The 19,001-nt window shown below is 44.5% G+C and overlaps 2 protein-coding genes across 2 annotated transcripts in view; one reads left to right on the top strand and one right to left on the bottom strand.

Moving 5' to 3' along the window:
* The window catches only part of TECPR1 (tectonin beta-propeller repeat containing 1), a 30,579-nt gene extending 26,842 nt beyond the window's left edge, over positions 1–3,737 (bottom strand). Inside the window, exons 1-2 of the mRNA XM_074885745.1 lie at positions 3,373–3,737; positions 156–3,051 (exon numbers count right to left, since the gene is read on the bottom strand). The gene's annotated coding sequence lies outside the window, so the exon portion shown is untranslated. The remainder of the gene's footprint in view (positions 1–155; positions 3,052–3,372) is intronic.
* A 153-nt stretch (positions 3,738–3,890) lies between these two features.
* On the top strand, positions 3,891–18,441 carry BRI3 (brain protein I3). The gene is made up of 3 exons (XM_074885755.1): positions 3,891–4,218; positions 5,900–6,014; positions 18,053–18,441. The coding sequence occupies exons 1-3, from the start codon at positions 4,053–4,055 to the stop codon at positions 18,183–18,185; spliced, it is 414 nt and encodes a 137-aa protein (XP_074741856.1). The 5' UTR covers positions 3,891–4,052; the 3' UTR covers positions 18,186–18,441.
* The last annotated feature ends 560 nt before the right edge of the window (positions 18,442–19,001 follow it).

Genomic DNA, 19,001 nt, shown 5'->3' with positions numbered 1-19,001 from the left:
GGCCTGGCCCCGCGGGGGCAGCGGCGGCTCCGATGAACCCCAGGGAAAGGGGCTCTTGCAGGCGGAGCCCACCCCTGCGGCCAGCTGCTGCGCGGAGCGGGCGGTGGCTGCAGCCAGAGCTGCGGAGGACAGCGTTTCTCTGAAGTTACGCTTACCCGGTGCGTCCGCAAATGTCTTCCCTGAGGTGTAAGGAAGGAGGCGGCCTTCACTGGTGCAACCTGTAGCAGTGTAGTAGTAGCCGTCCTTCCCAGGACACCAGAGGTGCTGCTTAGCATTTATGGCAGGTCAGCCCTGTGCCTTGCCCTGCCACAAAACGATAACCTCCCTTTGAAAGGACGTGCTTATAAATCTCAGATTTTGCCATCCCATTCCAGTTCATTCTGAAGTGAGTCAGAAAATTAAGAAGATAGGCAAGAACTTCATGCCTGCCTACTCAAATAACCAAACAAGAAAGAGATTTGCAAACAAAGAGTATCTCAGATCTTTGTGTATCTCAAAGGCACAGTAAAGGAGGGTGGAAAAGCAGCCGTCTTCCATTTCAGGCCTTTTTCAAAGGGAACTGGCAGATCCATTGTGAATCCAGCCTGAGGAGTTTCTGGTTAAAGAGAATTCATCTGCCTTGCTCTTGTTCTGTGGCCTGTAGGTTCAGATGGTTTTAATGTGCAGAGGGTTGTGGTTCAGAGGGTTGATGTACACATTAAATTCTCCAGAACGATGACTGTGTGAGGCAAAACCATCCCGTCTGGGTTGTTCCCTTCTGAGCCCCAGGGACACTTGGCTCAACGCTGCTGTGGTTTGGTCCCTTCTGCAGATTGGTGCCTACCTGGACGCTGAATTTTTGCTCCCTAGTAGTGTTTTGATGATTTGATCATTGCAGTAAAACATCTTTATAAAGACCAAGTACCATTTCGATCCTAGGAAATTAATTGTGCAAGACTGGTAGCAGTTGTGACTGATAGATTCGACATGCATTCAATCAAGTTGCTGTTTTAAGCAGATGGAAACAAGACTTCCGTTGTTTTCCATGGGAACTGGATTGCAGTAGAATTTAAGGAGAATTTTCTGGGATTTTCTCACAGTTTGGATTTTGAACCCCAGTCCTGCATTCCTACAGGATATCAGCATGAATGATTGATTATGCAACAAGTTCGCGTAAGTCATTTACAACTAGTACAATTTTCTTATGCTTATTCTAAGGAGGCCTTACATCTGAACCCGGTGAACGCTCTCCGTAACACTGGCAGCGTGTAACTTTTTTGTGGTCTGTACCCAGCTAACGAGTACGCTGACTCCGCTACATCTGTAATTTGATGTAAAAAGTAGGAATGAATTGATGCCTTATGAAAACTCTTGCTTGCTTTGGGTGTCCAGTGCTGAGCCCTGCTTTGTTCAGTTGCTGTTGTTGCAATAGAGACTTCCATTCTGCAAGGAGCTAACAAGAGAAGGGTTTTGCAAAAACAAACAGGTAAATGTAAACCGATTTTCATTTTGCTGTCAGTGGGTTTGCTGTATAATCCCGAGGCCCTGGGTTAACATGAACCTCTCTTCCAGTCTGTGGCCTGTGAGGGGTGAACCTGGGGTCTTCCCTGAATGGGGCATCGAGGCCTTGCAAAAGAGAAAGAAAACATTCAGATATCCTTTCCTACTTCTGTCCTTCAGTCTCGTGGTTACTGTGTGACTCAGGAGGAAGAAGTTATCTTCAGTTAAACAGGTCCCACTTGGTTAAGGCTGCTAGCCCTTGGCTGTGTAGGTTTCCCTCAGTTTTGCCCATAACTGTAGCTGTCTAAATACAACCTGCAGTGTACCACAGCAAAGCCACGGTTTGTACTGAAAATGCAGTTAGGGGAGGTGTACCCCTGTGACTGGGACACATCCCCAACCTAGGCAAGGCTAAAGCGCGACAAAATTAACTGAGTGTTTAAACCTCCTGTTATTACGAAGGGTTTTTCTCTGTTCAAAGCATAGTCAAGATATTTTAAATCCTGTTTCACTGTTTTGCAGCCGTCATCCTAATGCAGTCGGAGATGGTTTGTACATGTAGCTTCCTGACTGTGGTCTCTTTCACACTCTCCCAAGTCTCACTTCTTTAAAAGGGGGATTTTTCCTTGTCACTTGACATTCATTTTAGGGAAGTATCTTTCCCCTAATGAGGAAGTACTGCGTTGCACTCGTGCTTTTAAGATTTTTCTCTCAAAAACTTCATGTAATATTTATACCACTACAGTTACAGTAAACAAAAGCTTTCCTCAGAGCAGGAGCGGTCTTTAAATGTCACTGCAAACCGTAGGGAGGAGATGCAAAGCAAGAGGGCAGGGATCCTCTCACCATCATGTGATGCTGGCACTGGCTTGGATTTTGGGTCATGTGGTGTCCCTATCTGTTTCAAGAATTTGTTTGATTTTGAGGCAAATTGTTTTTTCTCTTTTCCCCCCCTTCCTATGAAATGGGGCTAAACCTCCCCCACTGCACAGCAGCACTGACAGATGCGGGAGTCGCTCAGTGTTTGCCACGGCAATAGGGGCCGTGCTGGTACCTGCAGCGAAGGACAAACCCGAGTGTATTTCAAAACCAAAAAGATTTGGTGAATCAGACAGCCCAAGGGATGAAGGTGTGGAGGGAGGAGGCCAGAGTTTTAACTGTGATAAAAGACATGTAAAATCCTTTCAGCACCTGGCCTGAGCTGTCCAGACCTCGAGAACTTGGATTTCAGAAGCAGCGGAGCCTGGTGAAACCGCTGTTGAACTCGGTCCTTTAGTTTGTTGTACAGGAGAAAGCAGCATCGCCCTTGCTTTCCTCTTCCTTCCTTCAGTGTTAACTTTAGTGTTTCTTGGAACCATGTGAGTTTTCTTCTGCTTTTTTCTCAACCTCTTTTCAGAAACTTTCTCTCTTTTTGCAACATTCCCATTCTGTGCCACTGCACCCTGAACTCCCTGTTTTCTGTTAATCCTCAAGCGTGTCTCTTCCCAGTGGGGATGTAAGAGTTTGCAGAAGTCACTGCAGAATACAGCACCATTTCCTGCTGATTTTCGCTTTTTCCTCAGACTGGGGGTTCTGTGTAAAGGCAAACACACACACACACACTATGTGAATATATATATATACATACACACACTGACACTCCGTCAACCTTTCCATCTTCCCAGAGCTCAGCTGAGGTCATTTGGCTACTACATGGTTCAGAGCGGCTCTTGGCGTTATCGCTGGTGCAGAATTGGTAGCGGCAGGGGGGATGGGGCAGGTTGACGTCCCCGGGTGCTCCCGGGGGGCACAGACCCGCCAGCTCCGCCCGCGCTGGCCTGGCGGCTGCGGCCAAGCCAGCCACGAGCCGCCCCTCGCCCTGGGAGCAGGGATCGCCTTTCGGGGGAGGCGCACCTGAAGGGAAGCGATGCTGCAGAGGGTCTCGGCGAGCGCGTTCACAATCCATCACCGGCTTAATTAAAACAGACGGGCAGGCCCGGTGGTTAGCGCGCAGCAGCGCGTCCCGCCGGCGGCCGCTCTCGCTCGGCACACGAGGAGCAAGGCACCCCCCGCCCCCCCGCGGGGGCAGCGCGCTCGCAGCCCCGCTGCCGTCCGAAGCCCGGGGGGGAGAGGCGGCGGCTGTCGGGGCGCTCCGTGCGGCGGGGAGGCGGCGGGGCGCGCGGGGAGGCGGCGCGGCCCCTTTAAGGCCGAGGGTTCGCGGCGCCTCTCGGCGAGTCACCCCGCGCCGCCGGGGAGCGGCGTCACGTGGGGCGCAGTCTTGTGACCGGCCGCGAGCGCAGCAGCGGGGCCGCCCGGCGCGGGGCGCTCGGGGAGGGGCCGCCCGCGCGCCAGGGGCCGCTCCGCCGCTCCCCCGCCGCCGCTCCCTCGCGCCCGGCCCCGAATGCGCGGGGCGCCGCCGCCGGGGCGCTCGCGCCGCCGCTGAGCTCCGGCGCCCCCGGGCGGGGCGGAGGGGCGGCGCCCGCCAAGTTGGGCGCTGAGGGGAGGGCGCCGCTTCCTCTTCGCCCTCCCGGCGCTCGCCGCGCCGCCGCCGCTCGGCTCGGCTCCGCGGGCTGGCAGCGCCGCCGCCCCCCAGCATGGACAACAAGCCCCTGCTGCAGGAGCGGCCCCCCGCCTACAGCCCCGCCGCCCAGGGCGCGGGCTACGACTACGGGCAGAGCAACTACGGCGCCATCCCCGCCCCGCAGCCCGGCTTCCAGCCGCCCCCGCCCTACCCCTACCCGGGCGCCGCGGCTGCCGCAGGTGGGTCTGAGGCGGCGGGGGAGGCGCCGGCCGCCAACTCGGGGGGAGGGGGGGGGGACTGGGGAGCCGGGGGCCCCCGGCGTGCGGAGGAGAGCTGGAGCCCCGCTCCCCCCCTTCCCTGGGCCGGGGGGCGGCTCTAGAGAGGCCGGTGACTGGAGGGGGGCGGCGCTGGCGGTGCCCCGGGGGCCGCAGGCCCTGGAGAAGGGCCGTGGCCTGCGCCGCAGAGGGGCTGCCTGGCCGGAGCGGGGCAAACTCTTGAGCCTCTCTCGCGCGGGGCTTCCCTCAGGAGCCAGGCGGTCGGATCCTCTCAGTTTTCACGTCTAAAACCAGTGCAGGGAGGAGGGTGCGCAGGGGATCCAGGTGTTTAAATGAGCCTCCTCGCTTTCCCCTCGTTCCTTGGGTGCCTCCGAGGTGTAACGTCGTGTTTGTGTTTTGCCCTCCCCAAAATACCGACGGAGTTTGCATGCATCCCTCGGATGTGCGGGTTTTCTGCCTCAAAACAATGGCAGAGAGGCACAGCTGCACTAGCAGTAAAACAGACCCCAAACTTGCACTTTTCTTTGCATGCACTTTACTGTATTCTGGTTAATGTTTGTTTTTTCTGATACACTTCAGTAGTCTTGGAGAGACTTAAGCAGGTGAGTAGCTACAGACAGTACTTCTGTTAACTGAATTAATACTAACCTCTGTCAAAGAAAGAAATAGCCTGTCAGACTCTGTAGAGTTAAGGGAATGCTTCAAAAGTTACAAAAAAAAATACACAGAAGACACAGACCCCAGTCATCAAGCATTGGGCTGAATCTTGAGGCCATAGATGGATTTCCTGATAATAACTTGGAGCTTATTTTCCTGCAATACAAATATTACTGATTGCTTTCAGTCTAACTAACTTTAAGTAGTGAGGTTGGTGGACTTTACAGATGCATAACATGATTCAAGAAAATTTGAGAGCTGTGCCCTGGAAGAGAAGATCAAAATGGATTATACCTGGGCAAAGTGTACCTTGACTGTATGATTACACTGCATACATCTAACCATCCCTTTAAAAAGCATTTTTAAAAAATTTTTTAATGTTAATGCAGTAGTTAAAAGCTTGTGTTTTCTAACTACAGCTGTTAAAATGACACATTCACTAGCTAACAACATGGGTTTTCTGAAAGTTTTTTTTTTTTTTTCCATGCTATGCAACCTGCTTCCTTTCTATTTGCATCCTATCACTCCTACCTCTCTTTCCAGTTATAAACCTAATATGTGGAAGTAAAGCTGGAAACCAGAGGAAGATCTATTCTGAAACCAGAGGAAGATCTGTTCTGTTTCAACTAGCTTGTCCACTGGAGCGGGACATACCTGATACATAACATCCAGAAGTGAAAGCTGCGGTCATTGTTTGTTTAAACTGTTTTTCCCTGGTGCTCAAACAGCATTGAAACAAATTCTCAAAGTTAATTATTAGCTCAGTGGCCTTTTTAGATGGTTAAATTGTGCTAGGCACTTGGGTTTATGGAGTGGCTTTGCTATTAGATGTGCTGAGTGTTCCAACTCTGATTTTAATAGAGCTTTTTAAAGTACTCAAGGCTACATTTCTATTTTTTTTTCCATGTTCTGCTTCCATACTTTTTAATTATTGTCATTATTCTCTGTGCCTTATGTGTGGTGGATTGAGGTTTTTTTCTTATTTTAGGGTATGCTGTTCCTCCACCGACATCACAGCCAAACTATTCGAGCACATACACCATTATTCAACAGCCTGCCACCACCACTTCTGTAGTAGTAGTTGGTGGCTGTCCTGCCTGCAGGTAAAATTGCTCTCTTGTTGAGAAATAAACTCAGTCGTGGGTTTTATTTTTAAAATTACAGGTATCCATAAAATTCCTTGGTTTTCAATAGTTTCTCTTTGTGTGTGTGTATTAGAATTGAATTAATTGAAAAAGCACTAAAAGTTAGCAGTGGAGTGCTTTAATTTATGTAGTATGAGCTTGTCCTAAATGGCTTGTGACAACTGCTATAATTAATACAATAGACTTTATATATGTAAATATGTATCTGTTCTTTATGATGGAGGAAGATCAGTAAGTGGTGTTTTTAATGAAAAGGCAGTTCAGTCACAGATGTAAAGGGTCAGTTCTTGGGGGAGAGGATGACAGGAAGTCTTTTCTGATGTGTTTATGCCCAGTGATAGTGAGTAGCATGATTTTATTGTGAAACTTTCTCTAATCTTTGACCCTAGTCACTTCCGGTTATCTGGCAGTCCTGTGGAAGGGCTTCCACTGCTGTGGTGTGTGTCCCCATTCCCAACATCCAGACTGTGCAAAACCAGGCAGGGTGATTGTCAGTATTGGTTTAAAACATTAGTATCTTAAGGCTTTAAAAGATCTCTTACTTTAAAAGTCCTTTTATTGGAGAAGAACAGGGAGATTAATAGATTTGATTCAAAGTGTTAATCTGATGAAAGTGGTGAAAAGCAGAAAAAGTGGTCAGCTATTAGCTGGAATTGCAACAAAAGAAGAACTCCCACCTCAGAAATCAACAGCCATAAAAAAAGGGAAGGAGGCACTCTGTTTCCACATTAGTGCTGCAAGTCAGCTGTGGTCCCTTTGAACTTCTCATTTCTTCTCATCCCAGGATATTAACTGATGGGTGAGGGCAGCCAGATTGCTGCTGGTGCGGTTCAGACGCTGGTGTGCCTGGCCAGCTCTGACTCAAGTGCAGAATCATTCCCCTTCTGTTAAAATGTATGGGAGTTACCCTTGTGGTGTCTTGCGAGGAGGCACTTAATATTGTAGAAGTCTGAGCCCTTGCTTATCCATTTCAAACGTGTAGGAAACAGACTTGCTAGAATAGCTGAAATGATACCAGGTTTGAGTGTGATGAATGGGATGGAGGTTGTCACAGTGGCAGAGGCTGTCCCCCAGATGCCTTTTGGTTTTGTTAGAATTGGTGTTTGTCTGAGAGGACCTGCTTTCAAAGGAGGATTCAAATAAGTATCTTGTGGTGCTATGTAAAAACAGGTGCCTGCTGAAGTGCCACTAGTTCAGGCTGAAAAACCTGTACCAGTTAGAGCTATTGATCTAGAAGTCGTATGTTTTAAACAGTGAGGGCAAATAACTACCAAGCAGGTCAGAGGATGTGGTAGATTATGCCACCTGCTTATGCTTTAGCTCAGTCAGAAGACAGGAGGGATGTTATGTATTGCTTGGTAAAAGGCAGGCAGTGTGTTTATACAGGCCTTCTGGCCCTAAACCCAATAAATCTCAAAACATTTTACTATGGAAGTGGTCTCTGCAATAACTTAAGATTGGTAGACTCTTACTGTTTAATCTTAGGAGGCTTTTTTTTTTTTTTTCCCAGAAGTTATCCTGGGATGTTCTAGGAGAGACCTTTGAAACAGTCATTTGCAAGTAACTTTAGCTGAATTTGGGAAAATGAGCTAGCTTTTGTAAGGTGTTTTTAAGTGACCTCACTTGAATAGTTTTCTGAAGTCATCAGACTTGCTCTGCTGGAGGTACCCAGTGCTCTGTTATGTCACAGACTTTTTCCTAAAGCAAAATACCCTCCACAAACCCATTGTTTATTCTTGGATCCTCAGGTTTTGTTTTAGGCTGTGGAAAAAAAAAAAAAAAAAAGTTGTGAGGAGAGCTATGACATGTTTATTATGAGGCATAATCCTGCACTGCTTAAACTGTAAGACTCCTCTCAGCACTTCTGAAATACTCTTTATCAGGGAATCCCGAGGACAAGTGACTGTATCTAGTAATGGTGTGCCGTAGCAGTCTATCACTGTGATTTTTCCTAATTGTCTTTAGAGGAACAGTCAAAGTGTCAGGGTAGGAGGGAAAAATCTCAGATTGCTCATGTCTTGACTAGTTAAGGAATTGATAGTCTAGTATTTCAAGAGAACAGGAAAGCTGGGTGGGAAGCATAATACTAGAAATATTCATGGGAGCTTGAAGGGTCAGGGTTCATGTTCTGGAAGGTTACACTGGCCGCTTCTCTTGGAGAAAGAGCTCATAATCCTCTTCAACTTGTCAAGACCTTAAACATAGTTCTAGTTGACTTCCTTGGCCTGGAAACCTATTTTATAAAGAATGTGACATGCAGCTACGCTCTGAATACAACACTGAACAGAAACGTTGTTGAAAGGGCATTGATAAACATAAAAAGCTATTAATGGTACATAAAAAACTTTGTTATTAAACTGCCAAGTCAGCCGTCCTATTGCTCTTCTGATTTGATGCTGTGCATGATCATTAAAGTCCATCTGCTTTAGGTCATGAGGAAGAAGCCTTTTTTGTGGCTGTAGAATAATGTAACTGATAGAGTAGGCTAAAGCCCATTGAGAGGATTTCTACCATCAGAAATACAAACCAGTCCTTTGCACTACTGCATTTATGAATGTTGCTAATTGAAATCAAAACCGTTTCCAACTTAATGTATACTGTTTAGGAGAAATACGCAGTATTGGTCTGTTGTTTGGGTAGGAGTTTATTTTATTGCAGCCATGAATGATCTTGGAATTAATAAAGTAGCTACAGTACAGTCGCTCTTTAGGCTTGCTTTATGGTATGAAGTAATAAAAAGTACAAAATATCTCCAGAAGTAGCCTCTCTACAAGTAGGTAGTATGCCCGTGGTCACTATGTGGCTGCATTTTTTTCTTCTATCTCTGAAGCATTGCTGCATCTGAGGGATGATTCTCCTGTCTTGCAAGCTGTGCTTCTTGCCTAGAGTTATTCGTTAGTCAGATCATCCTAAACTCATCATTGGTCAGTGTTGCTTTCTAATTACAGACTTCAGTATTAATGTATATTTCATCCTTCCCTGCATTATTAAAACGTCTTGGGTGGTGGTAGTCCTGTTGTCTTAGTGTGAGTTTTCCCAACCCTGATGTACAGAGAATTAAACCAAGTTGCAGAATCTTGTCAGCTTGGTTGCTCGTAGTTGACATCTAAGGATTGGCCAAGTCCTGCTTTTAAACTATTCTATGTTTCCAAGTACAGATTGAGTCATTACAGCCACTGCAGAGATCCAGCCATGTAATTCTCTTTTTAGCTTGGAGAATGCAGTCTGGCTGCTTCTCTTGTGGTCACTTTCATTTTCTCTTTCTCCATTTTGCGTTGTTGGGTAGAACAAACTGCAAAGGAATGTTTGCTTTCCTGTTACTTAACAGAAGAAAGAACCCTTTAAAAATTGTGAAAACATTCTCTTGATCTGATGCTTGCAAAAGCTGGTTCTTTCAAAATCTGGGACAGAGCATGTGATAGGCCCTGTTGGCTTTTTATTTTCCTGTTTAACAAGTATTCAGTTGCTTGGAAGAAGGGGTGAGGGAAAGGACATAATGCTGCTGCATTGTGGGGGCTTTCTCTTCTGACAGTTACAAAAATCTGCTTGAGAAGTATTGTAGTGGGTCCCAACTTACAATAACACTGGAAGATGAGACAGTTTTGATTAAAACTGTGTTTTTTATTCTCAGATCTCTTACAGCCTTTTCCCTTGCCACAGTTTTTTGGTGTTGTTTTTTTTGTTGTTGTTGTTTCGGGTTTTTTTGGGTGGTGGGTCTGTCTGGTGTTTTTTTTCTGTTTTTTTGACTTGACAAAGTATTAAGTTCTCAGGTTTTTGTTGAAATTTTGTTTTCTTCAGTTAAGTGCATGTCTCCTGAGAGAATTGCACTTAGGTGATTAAGTCCTTCAAAATTTCAGTCTTCTGGTTTTACTTCGGTTATTTCAATCACAAATGCTGTGTGTGGTTTGATAGAAGGCCATTCAGGATATAGGTTTTTTATAGTTATTCACAACAACTATCTTTAAACTTTATGTAAATATTCTTAATATAATTTCATAATGTGTACCAGTTAAATATGCAAGGAATAAAAAAAACCCAACCAACCAAGTTATTTAGAGAGCATGTCTGATATTCTGAGGAAAACCTGCGGATTTTCGGTTTCTAAGAGCAGGCTGACATGGTAGAGATCCTTCTGCATCTTGTGAGTGAAGCCAACTTTGAAATACCTTTTCAAGAGTGCTATAAAGAGGAATAGCTGTAATAGTGCAGCAGCTCCTGACACTGTTTTTTGTCACAAAGATGATCAGCCTGTGCTGGGAATCAGCGTCGCTCCCTTATACTACAGTTTGCAGCTTTTTGTAAACGTACGCTGTTCCGGCAGACTGGGGTGTTCATCCCTGCTGAGCTGAAATTCAGTGGCTGGAGCAGTTAGGGCATGAAATTCAGCAGTGACTTAGGCACGTGATTGCAAAGAAGAAAGCCTTGATCCAGCAGACTTGAGCAGATGCCATGAGTCTGCCATTTGGAATTACTGACTAGGATAGCTGTAACTTTTTTCCCCCCAGCCTAACAGCAGAGGCACGCAGCTGCTTAGTGGGAAGGCTGTTACCTAAGCCCAGAGGAAGGGAGGTGGTAAGCCTGTTAACAGGGTCCCAAGTGAGATCAGCATAGCTCTTGCTGTTTCTGGGGATTTGTGTTCTACTCCTCTGAACTGATTTGTGGATAATAATCAAAACACATTTTTCTAATAAATGAGACTTGATGCGATTAATAAGATACAGCAGGAATGTATTCCCTAATGGGACTGTATAAAAATGATAATCTGGTCCCTAACACGTAGTCTGTCATTGAGCCTGAGTTGATAGCATTTTTTTATTAGTGTCACCGTTTATCTTGGTGTCTGTATTCTGATAATTAGGATTTCTTTGTAGTAATGAGTTCTGAGTGAGAGGAGGAAACAGGCCTTGTTTGTTGGTAAGCAGAGGTGATACTGATTTGGCTGTGTGTGCAGATGAGTGGGGAAAACCACACCAGATCTCAGTCTAGTTGTCATGGATAGATGTCCACCATCTACAGAGAATTTCAACTGGCATGCTTACTTAGCCTCATTTGTGAGGCTAGGCTGCTTCTGTGAAGCATGAAGCTTGACGCTTAATTAGTGTGTTCTCAGAACTGGCATTAAAGCAGTGGTGCTACTGCATTAGAGAAGCCTGGTGATTTGTAGGCATTTCAAGAAAGATAACAGCTAGATACAGCCTGTTCCCATTGCCAGAGTTTCTCTGGCTCTGCAGCTAGCCCTCTGTGTAGGAAGTGGGGCTAAAGCCTAAAGAAGTTCAGGCAAATGTGCAAGTACTGTGGTGTCTCTTACTTGAAGGTGACTTTCAAGGATAATTGCATTTACATATATGTACAGCTTGTGTTGAAGAGGGCAAGCCAGTGGCTATGTATAGATTTGGGCTCCTTTCTGTGGATACGGATCAACAACCATTCAGTATGCCTTTGAGCTGAGGCTAGAGGAGCTGGCACCTCTCTTCACAGGAATTAAAACTGTAAACATCCCATGTGACTCAGTAGTTGCATATATAGTTATCAATTATTATTCTTCTGCTGCTTGCAGGTGAAATTTAAACATGCTTAACCTAGCTGCTGTTGTTGCATTAGCTAGGACAGACACAAAGAAAAGCTATCTACGTTTGTTTTTATGTTCCAAATCAAAGATTTAGTGTGCAGCTTCCAAAGTCTATGCTTGTCACTGGCCTGATGTTTCCATTGAAATCTAGAGACTCAACCAACCTCAGTGGCAGGAGAAGTGGGATACTGATTTGAAAATTCCACTTGCTTGATCAGTGAGGGAGTATCTGTGTAGAAGACAGCAGTCTTAAGTGCAGTTTCTTTCTAGGTCCTGCAGAGCTTGTCATCCAACCAAACTGTCTGTGATTACCTGGGATGACCCTTCGACTTTATTTGTAAGGGATGAAAAATGCTGATAATTTCATGTTTAAATACTGTGATGTAGTGTTAAGTCTAAAAATGCACATGCTAAACTGTACAGATGCTGTGTTTGCAGATCTCACTATCAGCCTTCTGATCCTGAGCATTTGACTTAAGATGTTAATGTTTTAGGACTTACTTTGAGGAAGGGGGGTGTCTAAAAAGTAATTTGGTTTAAGTACTTATCAGTGGGAATAATTGACCGACCTTTATGGAGTTGGCAGCTGCAGTTATAGCTTAAATCCAAGATGCTGCTTGCAGTATAAATAAACCTTTCCACTTTATTTTTAGATGGGGAGTGGTGCAGTTATAATCAGCTTTTATGTGGTTTATGCTGTAGAACAAAACTTATGTTTGGTTGCATTAGTGAGTCTACAGTTTGAGTATGGAGTCTCTAATTACTCTGCAGCTCAGGTAAGATACACAAGCAAAAACTAAAATATTCATAGTCTCCCTTATAAAAGTATTTTTTTTCTCCCTCTAAATTTAGTAACTGGCTAAGCATTGATTGGATAAGTGTTCATCTAAAATTAGGTGGTGACACAAATCAACAGAAGCCAAAAAGTGTTTGTGTAGCTAACGCTGTAGTAGTAATCACAGTGCTATAGATGTGCTAGGAAGTGGCTCTGAAGTAACAGGTGTGCTGTGGTGGAGGTCAGGCAGATACGGTTCTGGTGAGCATTCTGAGCGACCGTCACTCGGGCTGACACGGTCTGCTGCCCGGCTCTGCTGCCCCTGCTCTTCCTCTGTCGCTGACCCAGCCCTGCTTCCTGTGGCTTCCTTTGTCCCTTGCAGGTCCCTTTACCCGGGTCTAGTGTTGAATATGGATGGTGATATTTTTTCCTTTTTTTTGTTTTGTTTTTAATTGGCATTTTGCATTACCACAAAACACTTCCTGAATAACTCTGTTTAGGGGGAAGGGAGTTTAAAATAAATTCTATTCAAAGTGTCAGGGACATCTGCTGACCAATAGACTTGGGCCTTGCAAGCTGATTAAGAGGGTTGATTGTAATGGGTTAGACAGCAGTCATCTATGCTTGGGTTTGCAGCTACTCGGGGCTGACCAGGGGTATCCTGATTGATCCCTCTCTAATGTTTACTTAGTGTGTTTATTCTTTAAGGTCAGATAAAAATTAGGCTGTTTATACTCTAAACACACTGGCTTACTTAAGGTAGAGTTCAGGGCAGGAGCTGAATATGGAATTACTGAGAGATAAGGAGAAGATTTAAAAACACTAACAAAGCAGGAGTTGAATGCCTGCAGGAGGGGAATGCTCAGTCTGTGTGAATGAAAAAGATGGCATTAGTGTAATAGCAAAACAAGGCAGGAAATACAATAGGCTTAACATGCTGTGTACTGCACTTAGTATGCATTTTCCAAAGTAATGTTATTTTTGGTGTCATTGAAATGCCTGGAAAGGGGACTTTGCCTTTCTTGGATGGATCTGTAGTACTGAAAGCTGCCTGAATCTTTAATTACTCAGCAACATGTAGGCTGTGTCTGAGCCTCTCGGAACATGCAGTATGTTACCGGGTTAACCTGTGGAGGAAGGAAAAGGAGAGGCCTCACCTCCAGAGCTTCTACTGCTGATTTTTATTTGGTCTGAGGGTGCTCAGCATTTCATGTGTTTCCACAAGTACAAATTGCCATATGCAACTTCTGCATTCAGGCTTGCCAGTTTTGGTTGAACATTCGTGTCCTTTCTGTCACTGTACCTGTAACCAGTCTGGCTATCGAAACAGTTTTGAATAGCTTTGTGTTTCAGTCCTATTAGCAGATTCTTCCCAGGAGATGGCTCTTCTAGTAGCATATCTTTTTCCCTAGTGAATGAAGTCAATGGTATGAGAGCATTAATGGATGAAGCATTAATAATCCAGAGTATATGGGAAAAGTTTACTTCATGATATGCCCCTGTATGATATTTGCCTTTTTTCTAGTACTGACAGTGACTGTTGTTCTGTTAATAATTTTTCAATAACTTGTTCCATATTTCTTTCCTTGGCAGTACTATCCCCTCTGACTGTTCTCCCCATCGGTATTTCACTTTGTTGGGGAATGCTCTGTGGTGAGAGGGGAGGGGAAGCAGACATGGTTCCTGTGGGCTGATGGGAACCCTGGGTTAAAGTTCTTTGTAGCAGAACACTAGACACAGACTAAACAGTAATATTAACCAAGCTGAACAAATCTAGTGCCTGTAGTTTCTATGAATGCTGTTTGCTGAGGTGATGCAGGGCAAGTGCTGTGAGTCAGTGCCTAATGTGCCAAGACAAGGGCAAGTTTCAGCTTTGCAGCAGAAATGGCCTGGCTCCTTCTCGTCTGCTGGCATATAGCGTCATTTGTCAGCACTTTCCCTGCAGAGGTAGAAATGCGTTGCATGCCAGGTGGGGGTACGTGAAGCCTTTCTCTCTGACCCTCGTAAACCCACTGGATGTACTTGTCATCAAGCCAGCAGAAGTGTAAAGGCTAGTTGGTGGCACACACAACTCTCTTCATCACCCCCACCAGGAACATGTGCAGTGTCAGCTGGACAGACATAGGCGTCACCAAACCTGACCTACAGAAGAGAGCTCTGGTAAACTGCATCACAAAGACAAGCAGTAGTGCTGTTTCCAAGAAACTTGCTTTTGCTGCTGCTGAGTATGTCTTTTGTCAATGCTTAGTATTAAAGCTTGTAGTAGAAATACCAGAAATGAAAGAATGAAAGTGGGATTCTGTGTGTTAAGTCCATATGTTAAGAAGTCAGCAACTCATTGTGGCAAGAATCAGTAATTTGAATTGAATACAAAACCCCAGTAGGTAGGCTGGACCCACTGCCTGGGATGGCAGTCTGATTGCTTAGGTGTCATATCCCTTTGGAGGTGTAAAGAAATCTATTTATAAAGAAAAAAGTTCCACTGTTACCTTATGCTTGATTCCTTAAACATCACTTTTGCTTCAGTTGGAGAATAAGATGCTACTAATACCACAACTATTGTACAAAGTACTCAGTAAATATTAGGTTTTTTAAGTACTTCTAGTACTAACAATAGTATCTGTGGGTGACACACTAGAACCATTGTCCTTTACAACATGTGCTGAATATGGCAATTCCATGCTGGAGAAAGGTGGTTTTATGAATTTGGGCAGTACTATGGATACTTTCTAAGTTTAATTTTAGGCCACTGTTGATATCTGGATTTGTGACTTGGTGATAGAGAGGTGTGGGAATGGGAGCTAAAAGGTACTGGAGAGAGAGGTGAAACTGTTCCGTGCTTGAGGAGGCTTTTCTGAAGTGCTTTGGAGCTGTGGGGAAAAAAGGTGGTACCTACACCACTGAAACGAGCTCTGCAAAATGTGTTCCAGCTCTGGGAAAAATGGTAGGATCTGAAGTCCTGGGGAGTTTGTCATAAAAGCAGAACACTTCTGCAGAGCTGCTTTCTCATTGTTCTTACTTCTCTGGATGCACAGATGTCAGTGTTCAAGAGTAATCTTACATTGTTGTGGCAAAATAAAGTGCTTGCACTGATGGACGGAGCTCTGGTACATGCCTGACTTAAGGGAACAGAGGGCTGATGTTACGCTGAGTTTGTAGGAGTAGCTGCAATGAACAGCACAGGCTACAAAAGTCTGAGTTTTGGGACACTTGTGTGCTGAGACTAGTATCTGTATGGTGATTTGAGCATTAGTCTGCATCTTTTAACTCGCTGCCTTAAAGGAGCATTACTTGAGGATATGAAATTATAAAACTACTGCTGGGATTAACTGTACCCTGACAATACCTATATGCCAAATATAAAGTTGACTTCGGTCAGAAGAACTCTGTAAACAGAAATAAAGTTCATCAAAAGGAGGGGACTGATGTTGAAAGCTTAGGCTGAACATGAAGTTGTGTAAGCAGCAGAGTATCAAGAACACTTCAGAAAGCCTTTGGCTTCTTATGATGGCTGAGGGGAAGGGGAATGATTCCTAAGTTTAATCAAGGTGTAACGTGTTAGCCAACTGCAGTAAGGAAATGATCTCTGAGCCTGCATCTTCCTCCTTTCGCTCTATTTACGTGTACAAGAAGTTGTCTGGGACTGCTCAGTAGGGAAACAACAACTTGTTGGCCTTGGCGCCTTGCTTGTAGCCTGTATTTCAGGGTCGCTTAGTTCTGTTTCTGTTGACTTTCACTGTACCAGGGAATCTAAGAGGACACATCTTGTGCGAGTTTTGCTAAACACCACATTTTGACTATTAAGTATAGCTGCTCAAATTTCTTAAGTCAGGTTTTACTGTTTTTCTTCATTTTGGGGGGGTGTTTAGATACAGCACTTCAGAAAGAACTCAGGGACTGAAATTCAGGTAAATTTCTGCTGTCTCAGTTTCTCACATAGGGTGATCATTCAGTTGGGACTCAGCTGGAGCCAGATGACATCGATAGTAGGTTCTCCTACAGCTCTAAAGGGACAGCAGTCTTTGGAAGTAGAAACCAGAAACACCTACTGAGGGTTATTTTAATAGTGATGCGTGTTTGCCCCTTGGACTTTTCTAGCTACCAGAAATAAACTTGTTAAACAGCTTATGACACCAGCGCTGCACCTCTGAGTGTTCTGGTGACTTAGGAAGTCTGACTGTGAGTAGTTAGCACTGTCCTCTACACACTTGTTTAATTGGCACCTTCCACAACAAAATGCTGACATTTGAAGTACTCTTTCATGGTAAAGCTACAGTTAGAATGTCTTTTAAGTCCTCCTTATCCTGCTGAATTGGTCAGAGCCCTAAACACCCAGTGCACCCAGCCCTTTGCATATTAATTATATTGACTTGTGCTCTCTGAAGAAAAACGCCAGCACATCTAAGAGAACGTGCTGGCAACTCCAGGAACCAGACAGTGCCAAGTTGTGTATTAATTTGAAGTAACATACTGAAACAAACCTATTTGCATGTTGCTGTCTGCAATGGTTTTAACTTGCTTAGTGAAAGCATGAGTTAGATGTTTCACCAGAAGCCCTTAACCAGTGTTACACAACTCTGTCCATTCAAACCTTTCTCTTAAGAAGCAGCTGAGAAAAAGATCATCAGATTAAGACATTCAGAAAGCAAGGATTATTTTTTTCTGAAAGAGTGCTAGTGCACATATACTGTGGGACACTTGATGTTGACTGAGCTGAGAGTGTTCACCCCAGGATAATTGAGGAAATGAGGTAGGCAAAGCATATGACACAAGTGTGACTGCTGCCTGTTGTAAAAGACCTAAAAAACTGAGAAATGGAGTTGTTTGGTGTGCGATAACCAGTATAACAACATCGGTGCAGCTAAAGCTTTAGCGCTGTATCATTCCAGAAGAGCCAGTAAACTATTTTTAAAGCAGGCTTCTTTTCATTTTTATGGGAGTAGACTTCAGTGACACTGTGGTTTAGTTCCAGAAAACTCTATCCTCACCTGTACACAAGAGCTTGACCCCAAGAAGGGCCAGCAAGGGCTCAAGGCTGATATTTGCTTACTCTTTAATGTGTTATCTAGTGACATAGTTACTTGACAAGGCTCGTTGAGCTAGGATGCAAGAATACAGGAGAAGAGCCATGACTTTCAGCATCTTTAGGGACCAGAGGTGGCTGCAGAGGCACTGGCTGTCATGTTAAAAGCTTTTTCTGAATTGAGAGAGCGTGTGACTTGTTCCCCTGTACAGCAGGTGATACACCTGTGTGTGTGCTTGGGTGTACTTGCATTAACCAATATTTGGAGTTGAGACAAGCACTCAGAGGTGTGGTGGCTGTTTTGTTCTAAGTGCCAGTCCTGGATTGCAGTGATAGAGAAAAGGTTGCTCTCTGGAACTAAATAGCTAGTTTGAATTAAGCCTTTTAGACCTACCTACAGTCTGATCACTTGCAAATTTCCTGTTTTTCTTTAAGTGGTATAATTCAAAACCTTCTGCTGCAAGCTATGAAATAAAGGCCTCTTCAAGGGAGAAAAACAACCCCAAACCTTCGTACTTTATCTTGCTATATAAAATGGTGTGGTTTTCAGTGACTACCAGATCACAAAGTGCTAACTTTGGGGCAAATGTGGGGGTGTCCTTGACTAAGTCTGTTTTCCATTTTTACAGGGTTGGCGTGTTGGAGGACACCTTCACCTGTCTTGGGGTTTTGTGTGCCATTGTATTCTTTCCAATTGGGATTCTGTTCTGTCTTGCACTGAGGCAGAGAAGATGCCCTAATTGTGGGGCAGCTTTTGGCTAAGGGGATGAACGTGGACGTGCTTATGGAAGCTACAACTGTTAGCATACTCTTTCTAATGTAAATGTCATGTACAATCATTTTATTTGCTTCAGACCTGTTTTGTAAAGTGTGAAGAAATTTAGTCTCTTGCATGTAATTTAAACTTAATCTTTTATGAGCATGTGCATTGCAAAACATGAAAACCCAACTTGTTTTCCATGTTTAGTGGCACCTGTTGAAAACTAAATAAAACTGCTTTTCCTTTTGCAATCCTCAATTTGTGGCTGGATTATTAAGTATGTGACTAACATGTCTGATAACATGTACTCTGAAAGTGGAGTTAGTAATCCTAGCTACAAAGAAGGATAAATATTTGCCAGAATCCTTATGATAAAAAGACAACATGGTTTAAGGCTGTACTTGCTTGAGCACAGCAGCTGTTTTTGAGGAAAGCGTTGCAAGTGCTGTATGTGCTGCCACTATGCTAATGGCCCCTCTTTGTCTCCTGAAGGCACTAGTAATAACAAACACTTAAGAGCTCTATTTTAATTAGTGAAGGTTTTGTTTATAGGGCTACAAGTGACCTCCCAGGGCTGCTAGAGCTGGTCTGAATTCACAGACAACAGTAACATCTGACTGGCAGAAGTTTTAGAGAGGCTGAGGCACTGCCCTAAGTAAAGATTTTTTGCATTTTAGGTTATTTAATGCTGATACTGAATTACTGAAAGCCTATACAGTTGAGGTTGACATGCCTCTAATATGCTTTAGAAAATGGGCTCAGGTGTAAGTTACTCCTGAAAAGTTGGTGTTTCAAAATGAGATAAAGGGTATTTACAC

The sequence above is a fragment of the Strix uralensis genome, chromosome 16 (genome assembly GCF_047716275.1).
Source record: "Strix uralensis isolate ZFMK-TIS-50842 chromosome 16, bStrUra1, whole genome shotgun sequence".
Lineage (NCBI taxonomy): Eukaryota > Metazoa > Chordata > Aves > Strigiformes > Strigidae > Strix > Strix uralensis.
The sequence above is the reverse complement of the archived record's forward strand: the minus strand, read 5'-3'. Positions and strand labels throughout refer to the sequence as shown.